The sequence below is a fragment of the Capra hircus genome, chromosome 2 (genome assembly GCF_001704415.2).
Source record: "Capra hircus breed San Clemente chromosome 2, ASM170441v1, whole genome shotgun sequence".
Lineage (NCBI taxonomy): Eukaryota > Metazoa > Chordata > Mammalia > Artiodactyla > Bovidae > Capra > Capra hircus.
Window position 1 is genome coordinate 66,592,154 of NC_030809.1, and position 19,324 is coordinate 66,611,477.

At 47.3% G+C, this 19,324-nt stretch overlaps 1 protein-coding gene across 2 annotated transcripts in view; it reads left to right on the forward strand.

Annotated features, from left to right (window-relative positions):
- Nucleotides 1–8,423, forward strand: part of CCDC93 (coiled-coil domain containing 93) — a 107,914-nt gene extending 99,491 nt beyond the window's left edge. For both annotated transcript variants that reach the window (XM_018061956.1, XM_018061965.1), the window contains 3 exons: nucleotides 879–963; nucleotides 3,211–3,324; nucleotides 7,712–8,423. In XM_018061956.1, the coding sequence (XP_017917445.1) occupies nucleotides 879–963; nucleotides 3,211–3,324; nucleotides 7,712–7,765 (253 nt within the window). In that variant the 3' untranslated portion in view covers nucleotides 7,766–8,423. The remainder of the gene's footprint in view (nucleotides 1–878; nucleotides 964–3,210; nucleotides 3,325–7,711) is intronic.

The following is a 19,324-nucleotide window of genomic DNA, read 5'->3' on the forward strand; positions in this document are numbered from 1 at the left end:
AAAAGACGCTTTCTCCTTGGAAGAAAAGTTATGACTAACCTAGATAGCATATTCAAAAGCAGAGACATTACTTTGCCAACTAAGGTCCATCTAGTCAAGGCTATGGTTTTTCCTGTGGTCATGTATGGATGTGAGAGTTGGACTGTGAAGAAAGCTGAGCACCAAAGAATTGATGCTTTTGAACTGTGGTGTTGGAGAAGACTCTTGAGAGTCCCTTGGACTGCAAGGAGATCCAACCAGTGCATTCTAAAGGAGATCAGCCCTGGGTGTTCTTTGGAAGGACTGAAGTTAAAGCTGAAACTCTAGTACTTTGGCCACCTCATGTGAAGAGTTGACTCGGGAAAAGACTCTGATGCTGGGAGGGATTGAGGGCAGGAGGAGAAGGGGACGACAGAGGATGAGATGGCTCGATGCATCACCGACTCGATAGATGTGAGTCTGAGTGAACTCCGGGAGTTGGTGATGGACAGGGAGGCCTGGTGTGCTGCAGTTCATGGGGTTGCAAAGAGTTCGACACGACTGAGCGACTGAACTGAACTGAAATTCATTCCTTAAGCAGTACCTGTCACCATTCAAAATTTTTTAAAAATTGTTAATTTCAGTCACATTTTATTTATGAAAGTGTCTATTAGTAAGAAAACTATAGAGAGGGTTGGGGGAAAAACAGATTAATATTTATTTGTAAGACCAAGCTAACTTTCATGCCTTGCTCACAAATTAAAATCTCTGGCTGCCTGGGATCACAGGGCCTCCATGGATCCTTCCTGCCTTGCAACGGCCTATCTACCTCCTGGGGCATTATCTGGACTGACTCCTCAATTCCTCCCCTTTTCTTGAATCCTGTTTGCTGGTCATACCTCTGCTGGTCTTTCTTTCAGAGCCATGGCCTCCTCTGCTTCCCGGGACCAGTTTTTACGTCAGATGGAACAAATCGTAGAAGGAATTAAGCAAAGTCGAATGAAGGTCAGACTGCTTTTTTTCTGTAATGTGGCCAGAGTTTTACACTGGTGATGGGAGAAGGCCCTGGAGAAAGCAGGTCTCTTCCAGTTGTCCTGGGGATGTGCTGTCAGTTCTGAAGACACATCTTCGTGTCTCTGCAAGGGGTCCCACTAAGGTCTCTGACCCTACAGTGGGCAGGCCAGCTCCATGGGCTGCCTGCATCAGTCTTTCAGACGGTTACCAACAGCTCTGTGGATGTAATACCCACCGAGGGGCAAGCACTGTGCTCATCCTCCCAGAAGCCCTCTTACGTGAGTGTGTTCCCCCCGTTTCACAGATGGGAAGCTGGCTTTCACCAGCAGGCCTTCTCTCTTGCCCAGAATCAAGTCCTCACTGGCTGTCTGGTTCCTGACATTCTACCATCAGAGATCCATTCCTTACACCTCAAGAGCATTTTAGTTTCCAGGAGTCCCCTATAAAAATGCAAGTAATTGCTGAATTCTGCCAAAGTGAGAGGATACTGAGCCTCAAAAGAGAAAAGAGGAACTGAAAGGGATGTGGGGGCTCCAGAGATAGCTTTGCAGAGAATCGTCCAGGCTGGGGGCAGCGTGAGCATTTCTGCACTCTGTGGCTCCTCGCGTGCACACTTTGTCAGGAGAAAAGAAGACTCGCTGATGGTCTGGAAGCCAGACATGCAGACATAGGCTCCCACTACCGCAGCAGACAAATCCTAACTAACACTTCCAATGTCTCTTGCTTTTGGTCCTACTTTAGAAATAGTGTCACACACCTGGTCCTTGGGCATGGCAGCGAAACCTCCTGGGGACAAAGGGCATCTCCTTTCACAATCCTGGGGTGGAGTAGTCCAGAGAGTGTGGCCAGAATGTAAACACATGAAAGAATAGCCTTAGGACCTGTCCTAAAAATCTACTCCTTCAAGCTGTCTGTAATCCCATTTCACCAGAGAGGGATTGCCATGTCCCTTTCCCTCTAGCAGAATATTCATCTGCTTATTAAGGATGTCAACAAAATCATGTCAAAAGAGAAAAAAAAAAAGTGTCACTGGTCACAAGACTATTCAGCCACAAAAATGAGGGCAAAGTGAGACAGCAGTTGTCCATGTGTGGGGCCACTTCCCCAGGGCAGGCAGACTGTCTTGCAGGAGGGAGTGGAGTCCCTTCTTGATGATCGGGGGTTAGAGGGAGGTGGGGAGCAGAGAACCTGGCCAACCACAGGCCTGTAAAAACCCTCAGTGCAGGGACTTTCCACTGACTATGCTCATCCTCGAGGAGATAGTCTTGCTCATAGCAAAGAACAAGAGGAAGTTATTGGGTTTTTTTCCCCCGCTTTGGCTTCCCTTTCTGTTACTATCTGAAGCATTCCCCAGGAAGGAAATGGGCCTGACTCCTTCATTCCTTCCATTCTGCCCTAAGCTTCATGGTGAAGGCATCTTGGTACTGGCCAGCAGAGGAGGCTGCTACTGTGTCTGTACCCCCACGAGGTGGCTCGGCACCAGGAGGTTGCTCAGGTCCCTGAATGGGGAGGGCTGTCTCCTCTCATGTCTGTGTTGCTGGTGGCTGGCACAGCACCTGACGCGTAGTTGGCACCAAAGAATTCTTTGTTGAACAAGTGAATTCATTGAGTCCAAAAGTAGTTCTCATTGAGGGTTCCAGGTAGACTTTGAATGTTGGTTGGCACTGGAATGGATTAAGTCTTGTCTGCTCTGCAGAACAGCACTTATTTGAATGGATGTCTTTTGTTGTGTTTGTTTAAAAGAAACAAAAACACAGCCCCCTATATCTGGGTACCATGATGGGTTCTGCTTAGATAGAGGTGGCGGGGGAGTGTCTGTGCCCCAGAGCACAGGTTCCCCCAGAACCAGCAGGTGCAGGGTGTACACAGAACAGACCAGCAGGGAGTGCAAGTAATAGAATAGGTGTTTGTGGCCTGTGGAAAGGTTCCTGAGTAAAGAGGAAACTGCCTACCTGTTTCTTGTGAAATTGTACTCACACATACACACACAGACGCACATACACAAAGAAAGAGTTAGATGAAGCAGTTAACGCCCAATGACAGGAGAATTGCTGAGCAGATTATAGTTCCTATGCCGTATCATGCAGATAAATGAAAACAACCTCAGAAATGACGCATAGAAGGAAACTACTGGAAGGAAATCCATGAAAAGTTAGTAATAGTTTCCTTCTGGACATTGTCAGCCACCCTTGGTCAGAACCTGGCTTTTCATCACTGTTTCCTCAAATGTTTCAACAGATGGAGAAGAAGAAGCAAGAAAACAAGATGAGAAGAGACCAGCTGAACGACCAGTACTTGGAATTGTTAGAAAAACAGAGGCTGTACTTTAAGACCGTGAAAGAGTTCAAGGAGGTAAGAGGGGGATGGGGCCCTTGAGGCTGGGCAAGATTCTTGTTCAACACCACCGCCCCCAGATGAACCTCTGCAAACCAGAGCGTCTCTTTGGTTTTCCACTGGTCTGAAATGGAAACAGCAAGTGGGCAGTTGACCGGACAGTAAAGTGTGCGTCTGAGCGGGTCACGACTGTGTTGTTTTGTGGCCCATCGTGAAGCTCTAACTGAACTTCAGTTCCAGGAAACCTCACTTCATTTTCTTGACACTCTGTAGCCACATTAAACTCACAAGTAAGATGGCATCACAGGGCCACCTGGAAACAGTATTTGTTATAGATTCAGGTCGAGCATTTCGCTTCCTCCCAGTCTTAAGCTGCGAGGAACCTTGAGAAGCCCTGTGTGAGGGGGGTGAACTGTGAGTGTGACAGGCTTGGGTTCACATCCTGCCACTGGCCTGCTATGCACATGGGTAGGGACCAGCCGTGCATGTGTCTGGCACCTGTCACACCCACCCTCTGCCAAATGTTGTTGACCCCTGTCTTTTCTCTTGCATTTGGGCAGGATTACTGTCCATCATTCCAGAAAGGAAAGTGCCCTTTTCTTAAGAGATTTTCCAGAAAGAGACTTTATTCCGCCACTTGCCAAGATTTCATCAGCTTTATTTTCAGGACTTCTTGCCCCCTTTCTAATATAAATCTGTATAGTTTTAGTGAATTTAGAGATTGCTGAAGATACAGGGAAGCTAAAGGTAGTTGTATCCTGGCATGTGGTCAATGGAATAAAAAACAGTCTTTTTATACCAATGTTTTTGTTCTTACATGTTTTCTGTGGCTCATCTCTCTTCCTTCCTCCCTTCCCTCCTGTTTTCCTTCTCTGCTGCTTCTTCCCATTATTGTAACGTAACTTTTGAGAGCCACAGCTGTAGGCATTTCAGAATGTCTCATCCTTTCAATAAATGAGTAATAACAAATCAGAAGTAATTCCAGCCTTTGCCTTGAGGGGACTGATGTAGTGGTGTGGTCAGGGAAGACCTCTCCCCAGTGAGAACTCAGTCTTGGGCAAAGTGACCAGGTGAGCTGCTGAGCCTCTCTGGTCAGTAGGGGTTGGAGCCAAAGGGCCAGCGAGAGAGCTACAGGAAGTAAACAGGGACCCACCGCTCCCCACCTGAGCTCTTTTTCCCAAATAACACACAAAGAGAAAAGGCCCGGAGGAGAAGAATTACACTTAAACGTTGCTTGGACACACTAGCACTGCCATTTTGACAGCAGAAACAAAGAGCAGATGAGTTGGGAGGATAAGTATAAGCTGTCAAAATCAAAGCAAGTAAAAGTGAGATGGAAAAGCTCGTTATCACACTGCACGCTCTCGGAGCAAAGGCTGGGGGCCATCTCTGAAGGAAGCAGTTCCCTCAGATTTGTTAAGGACAGGATTTCCATGTTCCTGCCTCCTTGGCACAGTTACTGTCAGTCAGAGACGGGAGCCTCAGAACCCATGAAGACCCCAGACCAGACCAGGTGCTGGCCTCAGTGTCCTTCAGTCTGAAGCAAGATGGAAGAAGGGGAAGGGAAATGGACTATTTGCTGCAGATGGCTACATGGATTTCACTTAAAGGACTCACCTTTAAAAAAAAAAATTGTCTTATTTTTTGATACTACGATTGCCTCTCTCTTATAAAATGATGGTGACAGTGTGGCCTCCCCCCCTTTTTTTTTTTTTAATCATTTTGCTTGGTAAAAATTTAAAACCATGAGTTAGCATTATAAAATCTTAGAAATTTTTTTCAAGCTCCTCTGAGGTAACTTGGGGCCACCGCAGGTGTTGAGGCTTCCTTGCTGCTCCCTAGCTCCCACTGCATCCTTCCAGTTAGAGTAATTCTGCCATTTTACATATTGCAGTTTCGTGTAAGATCTCATTTGAGGGAGAAAAGCAGTTTGAAGAATCAGATTTTCATCCCAGGATGGAATCTTCTCCCAGAACCCTCTGCTCTGCCTCCTCTGCTTGCTTTTCCCTGACCTGCTTGGTTTTCTTCTCCCCAGTTCTGAATTCTTCCTGCCTCCTGGTCCCAGCACCATGCTGGGCAGTAAGTATTCGTGCAGAGCAGTGTCATCCAGAACATGGTCTTTGACCACCACGCGGCACGCGTGTGTTCTCAGTCGTGTCTGACTCTCTGCAGCCCTGTGACTGTTGCCTGCCAGGCTCTTGTCCGTGGGATTCTCCAGGCAAGAATACTGTAGTGGGTTGCCATTTCCTTCTCCGGGGGATTTTCCCGACCAGGGATCAAAGCCAAGTCTCCAGCATATCCTGCGTCGGCAGGCGAATTCCTTACTACTGAGCCTCCACAGCTTCCCTTTGACCACCCCAGCATCCCTTTATGGGGTACAGTTGACTCCACATTAATTGAGCTCCTGTGACCCCGTGGGCTCCATGCAGTCACTAGGTCATGCCCACATCCTGACTCCAACCTCCTCTGAGATCAAGACCCTTTTGAGTAGAGACATTGAGTTATCTCTAAAATTCCATCGACTCACTTTCCCTGGGAGGGTTTGTTAATAACAAGTCTGCCAGGGAAAAAACATATACTCTGAAAACACCTTAATGGCAGTATTACACCAACTAATTGTGTTTCTCAAAGCACAGTTTCTCACAAGTTGCCCAAACTAAGATTTAGATTCTTGCCTGGCTCTGACGAAGCCAGCCATACATTTTTATGATGCTGAGTTTGGGCACATAATCTCGAGTGAGTGGAGCTCACAGTGTCTGGCACATAACAGGCCCCATACTTTCTTCAGCAGGCAAGAAGCAGACGTGCAGAGAAAGACCTAAAGGACTCTCTCTGTATTTGCTTTGAACAGACAGACAATATCGTTCTGTCATCTCCTACAAGGCTTCCAGGAGATTGCATGAATCAAGTAGCGCTCACACACCAGGCATGACGGCCTGAAATGTCTTTACTGAAAACTTGAAGCTCATCTCAGTGTGGTGTGATGAGAAGAATGACCCCTGCTGGGGATTTTTCCATAGCAGCAGTTTCGATGCTTCCAAGGTTTTTTGTTTTGGGGTTATTTTTTGTTTTTTCCTCCTTCATAAGGTAATGTGAATAGCAATTAAAACTTATTTATTCGTTGTTATATTGTGTTATCTTTTTCTTATGGAAAATTTCGAAAACACACAGAACTAGAGAAAGCAGTCTACCAGTGTAATAGTGTGCCTCTCTGCCTGTTTTGTTCGTCTTTACTGCTCCCCATTTACATTTAAATAAGAAAACTTTCTTCTCAACTTCTCTAACACAACAAATGTTACTCACCTTCACATTCTTTCTCTCCCCTAGAAGTTATCTCCCCCTCCAAAAACATGTGCTTAAAAAATGTCAGAGTATCTTGCTTCTGGCAGAACAACTCAGCTTCACGCCCACCCAGCCCTCCCCAGCTCTGAATGGAAGGTATGCAGAAACCCTGAAGGTGAACCAGGGTCACCGCAGCCAAGAGCAAAGGGCCTCCAGAGAAGTGGGAGCATCTGGCCAGGCCCAGGGAGGTGGAAACATCTTTGAGGACTCTGGGGGTCTTGGATGCAGAAAGGGCCAAGGGTGACCAAGTTTTTCTTCCACACTAAGTGGCAGCATGGTGACTGAAGGCTCGGGTTCGACCCCTCGAGGTCCTTCCCCTTCCACGCTCACCTCTCACTGTAAACAGGGCTCCTTGAAGTCCAGGGAGGAAGTGGACATGATGTGCTAGCAGACGGAAGTATCCTGAGCTAGCAAGGCCACTGCAAACAGGGAGGAGGACGCACAGTGAGATGCTCTGGAAGAAGGGGATTCAAAACAACACAGCGATGGCCTTGTACCCTGGATGCCAGACTTTGCACACAGGGGATGAGGCCAGTGAGCTCGTCCACATCCTACAGCACCCTCAGTGATGGGTTTCCTGCAGCTCACTTTATGGGAGAGATGTCCCTCGATATGTTTCTCTCCCTCTGTCTGCTGTGGGTGTCTCTGTTAAAGCTGAGGGTATTCTTAACCTTCGCTCTTGTGGGGTAAGAGCTTTTCTACATGCTTCATCTGCTGTCTCTTAGGACTCGTTGGGCCATGGTGTCCGGGACTCTCCCCTTCCTCACTGGAGGCATCCAAGATCAGCAGAGAAGTGTCTGCTTTCTGCTTCTGCCCCTTGGGGACTAAAGTCTTTGGGGATGACAATGCCTAATCCTCTCCTGTCCTCAGTGTGACAGTCAGTCTTTGTGACTGTTGGGGCCTTCCTTGAAGCATGTGTCCAGGAACCTCCCCTATACTGGTGGCAGTGGAAAAGGAGGCCTGTCCACTGATCCACAGGCCTCCCCGGGTACAGGGAAGGATGCAGAGGTGGGCGCTAACACGGTCCCCACCTCTCTGCTCTCTCTTTCTGTTTCCCCTGCAGGAAGGCCGCAAGAACGAGATGTTGCTGTCCAAGGTGAAAGCCAAGGCCTCTTGAACATTCCCAGACATCATCGCACGTCATTGATGTCTTCCTCTAAACGCCATGTATCAGCTCTGAGATGGTGAAATGGTTCTGGACACTACAGCAGAGATGTAGGTGTGATGATCTCAACATGGGATATTTCCTTCCTCCTGTTTGCTCACATTTCATCTCCATGGTGGTGGTTGTCCATGGGATCGGACGGTGCAGACATTGTGGCTTGGATAACACCCGTCCTCCAATGAAGAAATGTGGGCAGTGTTTGTTCTCTGTGTTGATTCTACGTTTATTTCTCCAGTAACATTGCACATATGAAGGTACCTGTGTTTGAATGGACTCTGAATAAAGAGAAATTCACTTGTTCAGTAATGTTAATTGAGCAGCTGCTGAGGAGGAAGCACTGAGTAGGGGGACACAGACCCTGCACCCAGGCTTCCAGCACATGGCCCCAGAGCTTGACCACAGGGACTTTTTTTTTTCTTAGTAAACAAGGCTTTTAGCTGAACGACCAGCCCATGTGAATATTGGTCAGTTGGGCCTCTCACTTGCCATGATGGCTTTTGTTCCTGGTCCCTTGGGGGCTGGTCAGCAACCTTAATGGTGTAGCAACTAGAATGAAAACTGTGTCTGCCCTTGGCTTCATCGCACTCACCCGAGTTCATCTCACCAAAAATTAAAAAAAAAAAAAAGACCTCAGCTTGACACAGAGTGACACTTCACCGCGCCCTGCTCTCCTGTGAGTCTCAGCCACTCTGGGTGGTCTTGTGCATCCCCCTCACATCACATGCTCCCTGCTGTGCACAGGTCAGGGCTGGACCCAGAGGCGGGCTCACCCACAGTCACCTCCATTCAGGCCAGTGTGTAAATCCTGGAGGGACCGGCCTTGAGCAGGTGCCGAGGGTGTCCGAACAGGAAGAGCAGCCAGGTGTGTGGAGATCCAGGGGTTTTCATGGAGATGGCTGGGTTGGGCTGGATCCAAAGGAGGAATCACAGTTGAATAGAGATTAGTGGGAAAGCCATTTTGGATAAAGTACGGATGTGATTAAAACTCGAGTGCAGGGAGAGTACAAGGCATGCTTGTTGGGAGAGGTGTGGGTGGCCAGTCTCTGCAGGAGGCTTTAGAGACCAGTCTGGAAAGGTGGGCAGAGACACCCTTTGCAGAACCTTGAAGGAAAGACAGAGGGCTTTATGTTCTCCTCTGGAAGGAGTCCATCCAAACTGAGCCCCTCCTGCCCCGGCCCTCAGGAATCATTCAAGATCAATGAACCCAGCACGAGCAAGGCTTGCACATCATTCCACACAAGCCTTGGAGGTACCAGTCAGCAGGTTTGGGATATGAAACATAAAAGCTTAAATGTGCAGTGAGCATGCTGTGTGCAGCTGCAGGGACATTGTGCTCGTTTTAGTTCCCTAATGTGTGTTTAAGCAGGGCTGGTGTGTACAGACTTAAAGAATCTCATGCTGGATCAACGGCCCTTGGCTTCTGTGCCGGTCCAGCAAGGCCCGCCCAGTGAGGAGGTTGCTCCCAGTGCCCCCGCGTGCTGATGGCACTGTTCCTGGTCATGTGCTTCTCCGCCTGGGTGGGTGCCAGTAACCTGTGGATTTTGAAAGGACTCAGTGAGGCTGAAGCCAGTGGTCGCCAGAGTGCAGGTAGAGCTCCAGGGGCAAGGGAAGGTGGGGGCAGTAGAACTGTAAACTGTCTCAGGCTCAGGAAAGTACCTTGGTGATCTTGCCGAGAAGCTCACAGGCCTAACAACATGTGAGCAGGTAGACTATTCGTGTGTTGTCCCCAGGTGGTGGGAGGAGAAATGGGTTACCCTGGGGATCACGGTGGCCCTCCTTTCTGGATGACTGAAGAAGGTTGGGCATGGCTAATCCAGAGGAACTGATGCATCTTCCGGAAGTGGGGGTGTTGACTTTGGGCTGTGTTTCCACAGAGTTTCATTCGGTTTTGGTATAGGGAGGTATCAGATGTTTCCATTTTTCAGTCCCTTAGGACTAAGGGATAAGGCCTGAAAAAGATAATAAATCAGTTTCTTTTCCTTGAACACATCTTGAATTAAACTGCAGAAGCCAGTCTTGAGAATTCTGTTTGCTACGGATAACCCACAGTGCGGATAGTGCCTTTGTGAGTAAAGAGGACATTAAATGTGCTTTATAGTCAGGCCTCAGAGGTCAGGGGCCTCCCAGGACCCGTTCTGTATGCCCAGAGGATGGCTGGCTGCTCTGCTGAGGCCACAGGCTTTTCTGGAGATGAAAAATACATCCCAGTTGTAAAACGTGCTACCAGGAGAAGGAGGTCTCCCCAGGAGCAGTCTGTCCTCCTTGTTCGGTCAGGGCAGTGAGCTTGCTGGCGGCCGATGCCTGGAATTCTCAGGAAGCCCCTGGCCTGGGGCCCCATCCCGTGTGCACCTTAGGGAGTCAGAGCCACTGTGAGCAGGACAGACTGACGACCTCCAGGCACCTGAGAAGATACTCGGGTTGCGTTTGTTGCCGTCCTTGGTCTGGATTCAGGCTCCTGGGTCACCCTCAGCTAACTGCTCCAAAGGAGGTGCCTAGGTTACTCGTCAGGGGCCTGAGTGGGCACAGCCCAAGATCAGAGTCTGCAGGGTGTGGTTTTAACTGGGTTCATTGCCCGTGTTCTGTGGAGAGCTGGGTGTCCTGCCAGCAAAACCGGAAGGCAGAGGGGCTGATAGACAGGAGACCTTTCCTAGGCTGAGGATTCACTCCCTGACAATCCCTGCAGCTCCTGGGCCTCCTGAAACCGGGTGCAGGAGACAGGAGGGACCTCAGGCTGTCCCATTGACCAGAGCAGTCCTGCCTGAGGGCACTTTGGGCCCATGGCCTGCAAACCTATGCCACCTGATCCCTGTCACCTCAGCACGGCCTCATGTTGCCCTCTCTGCAGGTGATTAGGGAAGTGGCGTTTTAGCAACAAGTTACCATGGCTGAGCCCGAGATGCAGTTAATTGACTTGAACGAAACTGAAGAAGGAAGTGCTCTGAGTCATTCGTGGCCGTTGGTGGCCTTAAGCACGACTCGCTGCACAGCCGGACAGTGAAGAGCCCCCGTAGGGCGAGGGCCCACTGTCTGTCCAAGCAGCTGGCGCTGACCAAGAGAAGGGCCTTGTGTGATGTGTCCTCAGAGTCCCCAGGCCTTCTCTTGGTCCTTCGTCCCAGCCATGACAGTTTTGTCTCATAGCACACAGTGATAGGCTAAAAATGCTATGTAAAAAAATAATGTTATGGTCTCCCTGTTCTCACAGTAAATGTGTAGAAACGTTAGTGGGGATTTAGCAGCTGGTCTGCGGCCTCTTTGATGACATGGGGAATATGATGGACTCTCCATGTCAGCCTTTCGTCAGTTCCTCAGACGTGCCAGGTTCACAGCTTTGCCTCTGCCTGGACCACTCTCCGTCCAAGATTGTGGACAAGTGCTTTCCCAGACACCTGACGCTCGCACAGATACCTCAGTGTCAGCCTGCATCCCTGACCACACACTGCCCTCTCCGCTGCTCTCCATCTTGACAGCACACGACACTTTGACAGCACACGACACTTTGACAGCACACTCCCTTAGTCCTGTGCAACATCTGTTAGCTGCCCTCCACTCTGGGGTGTAAGCGGAAAAGCAGGGACGTCACCTGTATTGTTCTCTGCAGTCTCCCTGGCATCTGACTAAAGTGGATGATTAGGAAACCGGCTGGATAAAATAGCTTCTCCAAACTGCAGCTATGTATCCTTGTATTAGCAGAGTTCAGATTAAACCTTTGATCTGATTTGTGCTTAGCTTGAGAATGAGGGGGTGATTTTATTCAGCCACTTTAGAGGGTCTCAGAGTGTTTGTTACCCTGTAACCTTGATGGCTGAGATGAGAAGGGTGTCCAAGGTTTCAGACCTTTCAAAGGCATTACTTTTTGCAGATGGTTCCCCGCCCCCATGCAAATGGGGAGACTGGGGGGAAAAGGGAACGTATTATTTTCAGAGATTAGGTCAGGAGTATGTCTTGGCTCAAAGTACACCATGCATAAAGGTAACCTGGCTGGTTGAATGAGCCACATGAAACCAAGCAGCGGGAAGCACCCTGGGATACTCTGTTGGCGGAAGTATGCATGGTACAACAACATGGAGGACAGTCAGACAGTGTCTGTCAAAAGTGCAAATGCACAAACCTTTCAGGTCAGCAATGCTACATCTGAGCATTTTCCTATATACAAGGATTTGCATTTCAGCATTATTTGTAATAGCAAGAAGATGGAAACTGCCACCAACATAGGGCAGTGGTTAAATATATTGTGGCAAATCCATACAATGGTATATTAAGCTATCCTCTATCTACTACCATGCAATGATCCCTAAGATGCATGGTTAAGTGGAGATAAAGACTTGGCTTACTAGTGTTTATTTCTGAAAATGAAGAGGGTGGGGAAAATGTGTCTGTGTATATACTTCTGTGTGTGTGCGCATAGGTAGAGAATCTCTAGGGGGATCCACAGGAACCTGACAGCTTCGGCTGCCTCTGGGATGAGGGGTGGGGGTTACTTTTCACGGTTTACGTTTTGTACCTTTTGAATTTTGTACCATGTACATGTATTATCTATTCAAAAAATAAAGTTTTTAAATTTTCACTTTGTTTACATTTTTTAAAAAAAGAAACAAAATGTCAGATTTTTGGTCAGTAAATCCGCTTTCCTTAGGAATTTAAAGTCCTTGAGCCCAAAGTGGTTGATCTCATTTTCTCAGGTCTTAGGGAAAACAGGGAAGCGAAGAGGGGGCCTCCTCTTCTGGAAGAACACCTCTGGGGAGACGAAGCAGTGGGGGTGGCTCTGCTCTCATTGTGTGGGTTGAGTGGCAGTCGGGGGGACGGGTGGATGGACGGCGAAGTGGCTGCATCCTGGGACAGACCGTGGCTGCTGCATGGTCACCTCCGTCTCGAGAATCACAGCCCAACCCCTGCTCCCCTGGCTTTGGGCTTTAATAACTGAAGATGGCACCTCTGAGCCATGGTCCAAGGGGAGCCCCACCTGTCTCGCATGGAAACACTGTGGGCGATCCTTTCCTGTCCCTTTGTTTTCCAGATGGTTTTTACAGTACCGATTTTGTTCAGCTCTAGGTGGCAATGTGTACAGCCCCAGGAGAGGAATCATGACAGCTGTTTGAAAACAGTCATGAATTCTGTTTGCCAAGAATTGGTTTACAGATGGGTGTCTAACCCAGTCATGGCCAGTACAGAGGAGACCTTCCCACTGATAATCAACTCGAGATGGCAGAGAAGAGCTTCTGTTCTGGCAGCTCGTTTGGGGAAGGGCAAGGGGTTTGGAGCAGGCTTCACCATCTCGAGAGCATCAGAAAGGACCTCCCAGCACCCTGAGCTCAGCAGAGTGAAAGGCTGAAAAGAGCTTGGCTCCCTGAAGGCATGACGCACTTCCAAACCAACCTGGGGACCACTTGCCTCCATATTTCTTGTTCTATGAGAAAAATCCCTGTTTACTCATTCATTCAACCAACAACAATTGAGGTTCTGCTCTGGGTCAGGCCCTGGGAATAGATCCAAGCAGGCAAAGGAACTTGTTTTCCTAGGGCTATATTTCTGTGGAATATATTTGAATAGATAATACATGTACATGGTACAAAATTCAATACAAACAGGTAACACACACATTGTGTCACGTGTCAATGTGCGGACTCACTGACTCAGCAAAGACGCAGATCAGGACTGTCCAGTACGGTGGTGATGGCTGCAATTTTATAATGAGTAGTCAGAGAATACAACTTTACGTTCTTCACTGAAAACTGCCTCGGTTTATGTTCTGACGTTTATACCGGAGGGCCAGGTGATTTGTGCCTGTTAGAGATACTACGCTTTTATCCCTCCCATCAGTGATTCTCGGTGTTCAGTCTCCTGTTTCCATCTAGGCTAGCAGTAGACATCGCTGTACCATCCTGCTTTGCAAAGTGTCTCCTGTCCCTAATTGCCTTGCTTTCACTTTTTAGACACACTGATTGTCTCTGAATTCTATAAACTGTTTACTTTTACTTGCTTTCATTTTATTTTTGTCACATATAAGCCAGATACTTTTTTATGATTTAATGCTACAAATACTATTTTTTGCACGATTTAAAATTACTCTCAAAGTTGATATTCGAGGTGTCATCAGGTTAATTCAAGACTTCCCTGGTGGCTCAGTTGGGTAAAGAATCAGCCTGCAGTGCAGGAGACCCAGGTTCAATCCTTGGGTCAAGAAGATCCCCTGGAGAAGGAAATGGCTACCCACTCCAGTATTCTTGACTGCAGAATTCCATGGACAGATGAGCCTGGGGAGCTGTACAGTCAGTGGGGTCTCAGAGTCAGACATGACTGAGCCACTAACACTTTCACTTTCACTTCAGGTTAATTCAGGTAAGAGAGAAAAAGTATTTTGCATTTTTCTAGATTTGTGTGCTTTTCTGTTTTAGAGGTTTGACTCATGAGTGTTTTCATCATGAAAATCCTATTTAGAAAAAATTACTGTTCCTTAATTGTCTGCCCCTTCTTTAGGATATCTATGTTCTTACCACTAAATAAATATTAATAAGCAAAACCTCACTAACCCACTCCAGTGTTCTTGCCTTGAGAATCCCAGGAACGGGGGAGCCTGATGGGCTGCCGTCTATGGGGTCGCACAGAGTCGGACACGACTGAAGCGACTTGGCAGCAGCAGCAGTGAAGGAATGAGTCACATAGGTAGATGCTGTGTGAGGAGAGGTCCAGGCACAGAGAGGAGCAGGTATCAAGGTGTAGGGAGGAGCAGGTATCAAGGTGTAGGTAGGAGCATGCACAGCAGGTGAGTCTGGGGAGCGGAAGGGGACCTGTGTGGGCACCATGGGAGGGTTTTGACAAGATTTCAGCGAAGACGCCTCTGGTGGTACTGCAGGCTGCAGGGGAGGCAGGGGCAGAAGCAGGGAGCCCAGCTAAGCAATGACTGATAATCTATATGCAACACGCCTGAGACAGAAGTTTAAAGAGACAGTGCATACCCTTTCCATACTACAGTCTAGTGTTTTTCCTGTTCTACCTAATTTTTGAAAAATGCTAACTACTGTACTGGATTCCATTCTTCACTCCCCAGAGCAGACACCCTTGTCACGGCACCCTGGCAGGTGGAATGTGCTTCCTCACCCCTTGACTTCGGGCTCGGCCTGGTCTTGGATTGTTAGCAGCCTTGACAGGAGCAAAGGTTTGAGGACATGCTGTGTATGGCCCTCTTGTAGCCTCTCTGGAGAAAAACTTACCCTGCTGGCCAGAGGAGGTTCAGACACACATGGAGCAGACCGAGAGCAACCTGCAGCTTGAAGCTGAGCCCAGCCTGAACCAGTGAAATCCCAGTGACTCACAGACACCTCAGCAGAGGAGGCTTGTTGCTATACACCACTCAGATTCTGCAGTGATTGTGTGCAGATGTTGAGAACATAGCTGACTGAGATGATCAACTGATTTCATGGCAACTTGACCTGGAGTTTAAAAGACACTCCTCTGTACCATCCAGCTTCAGTGCGGAGGGAGCAGGTCAGGGGCCAAAGAGAAGGCTTCTAAGGTGGTACCCACACATGGAAGAGATGCTCACAGAGGATAGCACTTGTGAACAGAATCCATATTTTCCTCAGACATGCCTGAAGAAACATGGAGGCCATGATAAAGGGGAGAAAAATAGCATGCTTTATGCAGGACGAAATTTATAAAATAAAACTGCTAGGTTAGCCACATCCACCCTACAGGCCTGGAACTTTATGGAACGGGATTTGGACATGAAGACCCTTCAGTGATAACTTAATCAGCAAATGAATCCTGACAAGATTAATTCCAGTTACAGCTGCCTGGCCTTGTCTCCCTCATGTCCTACAGGCAAAGAGATTTGAGGCAGAACAGAGACTAGGCTTAAGGAAGTTCCTGCAATATTTACTGTAAATCTGATATATTGTCAATAGATTTCTATTTCTGATACTCTGTATTAAAAGGAATCACATATGGATACATGGGTATGTATGGCTGAGTCTCTTCGCTGTTTCAGTTCAGTTCAGTCGCTCACTCGTGTCCAGCTCTTTGCGATCTGATGAATCGCAGCACGCCAGGCCTCCCTGTCCATCACCAACTCCCAGAGTTCACTCAGACTCACATCCATCAAGTCCGTGATGCCATCCAGCCATCTCATCCTCGGTCGTCCCCTTCTCCTCCTGCCCCCAATCCCTCCCAGCATCAGAGTCTTTTCCAATGAGTCAACTCTTCCCATGAGGTGGCCAAAGTACTGGAGTTTCAGCTTTAGCATCATTCCTTCCAAAGAACACCCAGGACCGATCTCCTTTAGAATGGACTGATTGGATCTCCTTGCAGTCCAAGGGACTCTCAAGAGTCTTCTCCAACACCACAGTTCAAAAGCATCAATTCTTCAGCACTCAGCTTTCTTCACAGTCCAACTCTCACATCCACACATGACCACAGGAAAAACCATAGCCTTGACTAGACAGACCTGTGTTGGCAAGGTAATATCTCTGCTTTGGAATATGCTATCTAGGTTGGTCATAACTTTCCTTCCAAGGAGTGAGCATCTTTTAATTTCATGGCTGCAGTCTGCAGTGATTTTGGAGCCCCCCAAAATAAAGTCTGACACTGTGTCCATTGTTTCCCCATCTATTTTCCATGAAGTGATGGGACCAGATGCCATGATCTTAGTTTTCTGAATGTTGAGCTTTAAGACAACTTTTTTACTCTTTCACTTTCATCAAGAGGTTTTTTAGTTCCTCTTCACTTTCTGCCATAAGGACAGTGTCATCTGCATATCTGAGGTTATTGATATTTCTCCCGGCAATCTTGATTCCAGTTTGTGCTTCTTCCAGCCCAGCATTTCTCATGATGTACTCTGCGTACCAGTTAAATAAGCACGGTGACAATATACAGCCTTGACGTACTCCTTTTCCTATTTGGAACCAGTCTGTTGTTCCATGTCCAGTTCTAACTGTTGCTTCTTGACCTGCATATAGGTTTCTCAAGAGCAGGTCAGGTGGTCTGATATTCCCATCTCTTTCAGAATTTTCCACAGTTTATTGTGATCCACACAGTCAAAGGCTTTAGCATAGTCAATAAAGCAGAAATAGATGTTTTTCTGGAACTCTCTTGCTTTTTCCATGATCCAGCAGATGTTGGCAATTTGATCTCTGGTTCCTCTGCCTATTCTAAAACCAGCTTGAACATCTGGAAGTTCATAGTTCACGTACTGTTGAAGCCTGGCTTGGAGAATTTTGAGCATTACTTTACTAGTGTGTGAGATGAGTGCAATTGTGCAGTAGTTTGAGCATTCTTTGGCATTGCCTTTCTCTGGGATTGGAATGAAAACTGACCTTTTCCAGTCCTGTGGCCAAATGCTGAGTTTTCCAAATTTGCTGGCATATTGAGTGCAGCACTTTCACAGCATCATCTTTCAGGGTTTTAAATAGCTCCACTGGAATTCCATCACCTCCACTAGCTTTGTTCGTAGTGATGCTTTCTAAGGCCCACTTGACTTCACATTCCAGGATGTCTGGCTCTAGGTGAGTGATCACACCATCGTGATTATCTGGGTCATGAAGATCTCTTTCGTACAGTTGTTCTGTGTATTCTTGCCACCTCTTGTAATATCTTCTGCTTCTGTTAGGTCCATACCATTTCTGTCCTTTATCGAGCCCATCTTTGCATGAAATGTTCCCTTGGTATCTCTAATTTTCTTGAAGAGATCTCTAGTCTTTCCCATTCTGTTGTTTTCCTCTATTTCTTTGCATTGATCGCTGAGGAAGGCTTTCTTATCTCTTCTTGCTATTCTTTGGATCTCTGCATTCAGATGCTTCTATCTTGCCTTTTCTCCTTTGCTATTTACTTGTTTACCTGACACTAAATCAAAACATTGATTGTTTTTGAACTTTTTTTTATTAGGGTATAGCTATATACCCCAATACAAAATAAAAAGTTCAAAAATAAATAAAAGGAATTACAAGTACATCCTTAGATAAAGTTAATCATCAACTGATCTGTCTCAATAACCTCACATATGAAGATGACACCACCTTTATGGCAGAAAGTGACAAATAAAGAGCCTCTTGATGGAAGTGAAAGAGGAGAGTGAAAAAGTTGACTTAAAGCTCAACATCCAGAAAACTAAGATCATGGCATCTGGTCCCATCACTTCATAGGAAATAGATGGGGAAACAGTGGAAACAGTAGCTGACTTTATTTTGGGGACTCCAAAATCACTGCAGATGGTGACTGCAGCCATGAAATTAAAAGACATTCCTTGGAAGGAAAGTTATGGCCAACCTAGACAGCATATTAAAAAGCAGAGACATTACTTTGTCAACAAAGATCCATCTAGTCAAGGCTATGGTTTTTCCAGTAGTCATGTATGAATGTGAGAGTTGGTCTATAAAGAAAGCTGAGTACCGAAGAATTGATGATTTTGAACTGTGGTGTTGGAGAAGACTCTTGAGAGTCCCTTGGACTACAAGGAGATTCAACTAGTCCATCCTAAAGGAGATCAGTCCTGGGTGTTCATTGGAAGGACTGATGTTGAAGCTGAAACTCCAATACTTTGGCCATCTCATGCGAAGAGTTGACTCATTGGAAAAGACCCTGATGCTGGGAAAGATTGAGGGCAGGAGGAAAAGGGGATGACAGAGGATGAGATGATTGGATGGCATCACTGACTCAGTGGACATGGGTTTGGGTAGACTCCGGCCATTGGTGATGGATAAGGAGGCCTGGCGTGCTGCAGTTCCTGGGGTCGCAAAGAGTCAGACACATCTGAGCGACTGTACTAAACAGATCTGTCTCAGAAACTGAGCATTTTGTAATTATAGTGAGTAGTCAGGGAAGGCCTAAGCAAAGAAAAAGTTCAAGTCTGAAAGGTCCAACAAAAGTTGCCATCAAATTAGTCAGCAAACAACATCAAACTCAAATGTAAATGATTCCCTCTGCCTGGGATGCTTCTATAATGATCTTACATGAAGTCAAGGCCCAGGTCGAGTGAACACAATGATAAAGCATCCTATCCAATAGTGAGAGTAAGCCTAAAAATATCACTGCCCCCTCCTCCAAACCATACCCAGATGCTTTCTCTAAGGCCCCTTGCTGGAATCCAAGTAGAAAAGTGCAAGTGAACCACTACACCACGTGTGGGTCTCATGGTACAAAATGCAAGCCAGCACTGAAATATGGAGTCCAGTCAGATTTCGGTTGTGTTCCCTTCATTTTCCCATGTTAAGATTCAGGCAGACTTGAGTCCAGGTACCCGTTCTGCCACCAAACGGGTCACTGGGCCCTGTGCTGAGAATATGGTAATGAGACAAAGGAAGAGCAAATCAGCTTCAGATAAAGGACAGAGCAAATGCTTAGTCGCTTCAGTCATGTCCGTCTCTTTGAAAGCCTATGAACTGTAGCCTTCCAGGCTCTTCTGTCCGTGGGATTCTCCAGGCAAGAATGCCAGAGTGGGTTGTCATGCCTTCCTCCAGGGGATCTTCCAAACACAGGAATTGAACCCATATCTGTTACATTTCCTGCAGTGGCAGGCGGCTT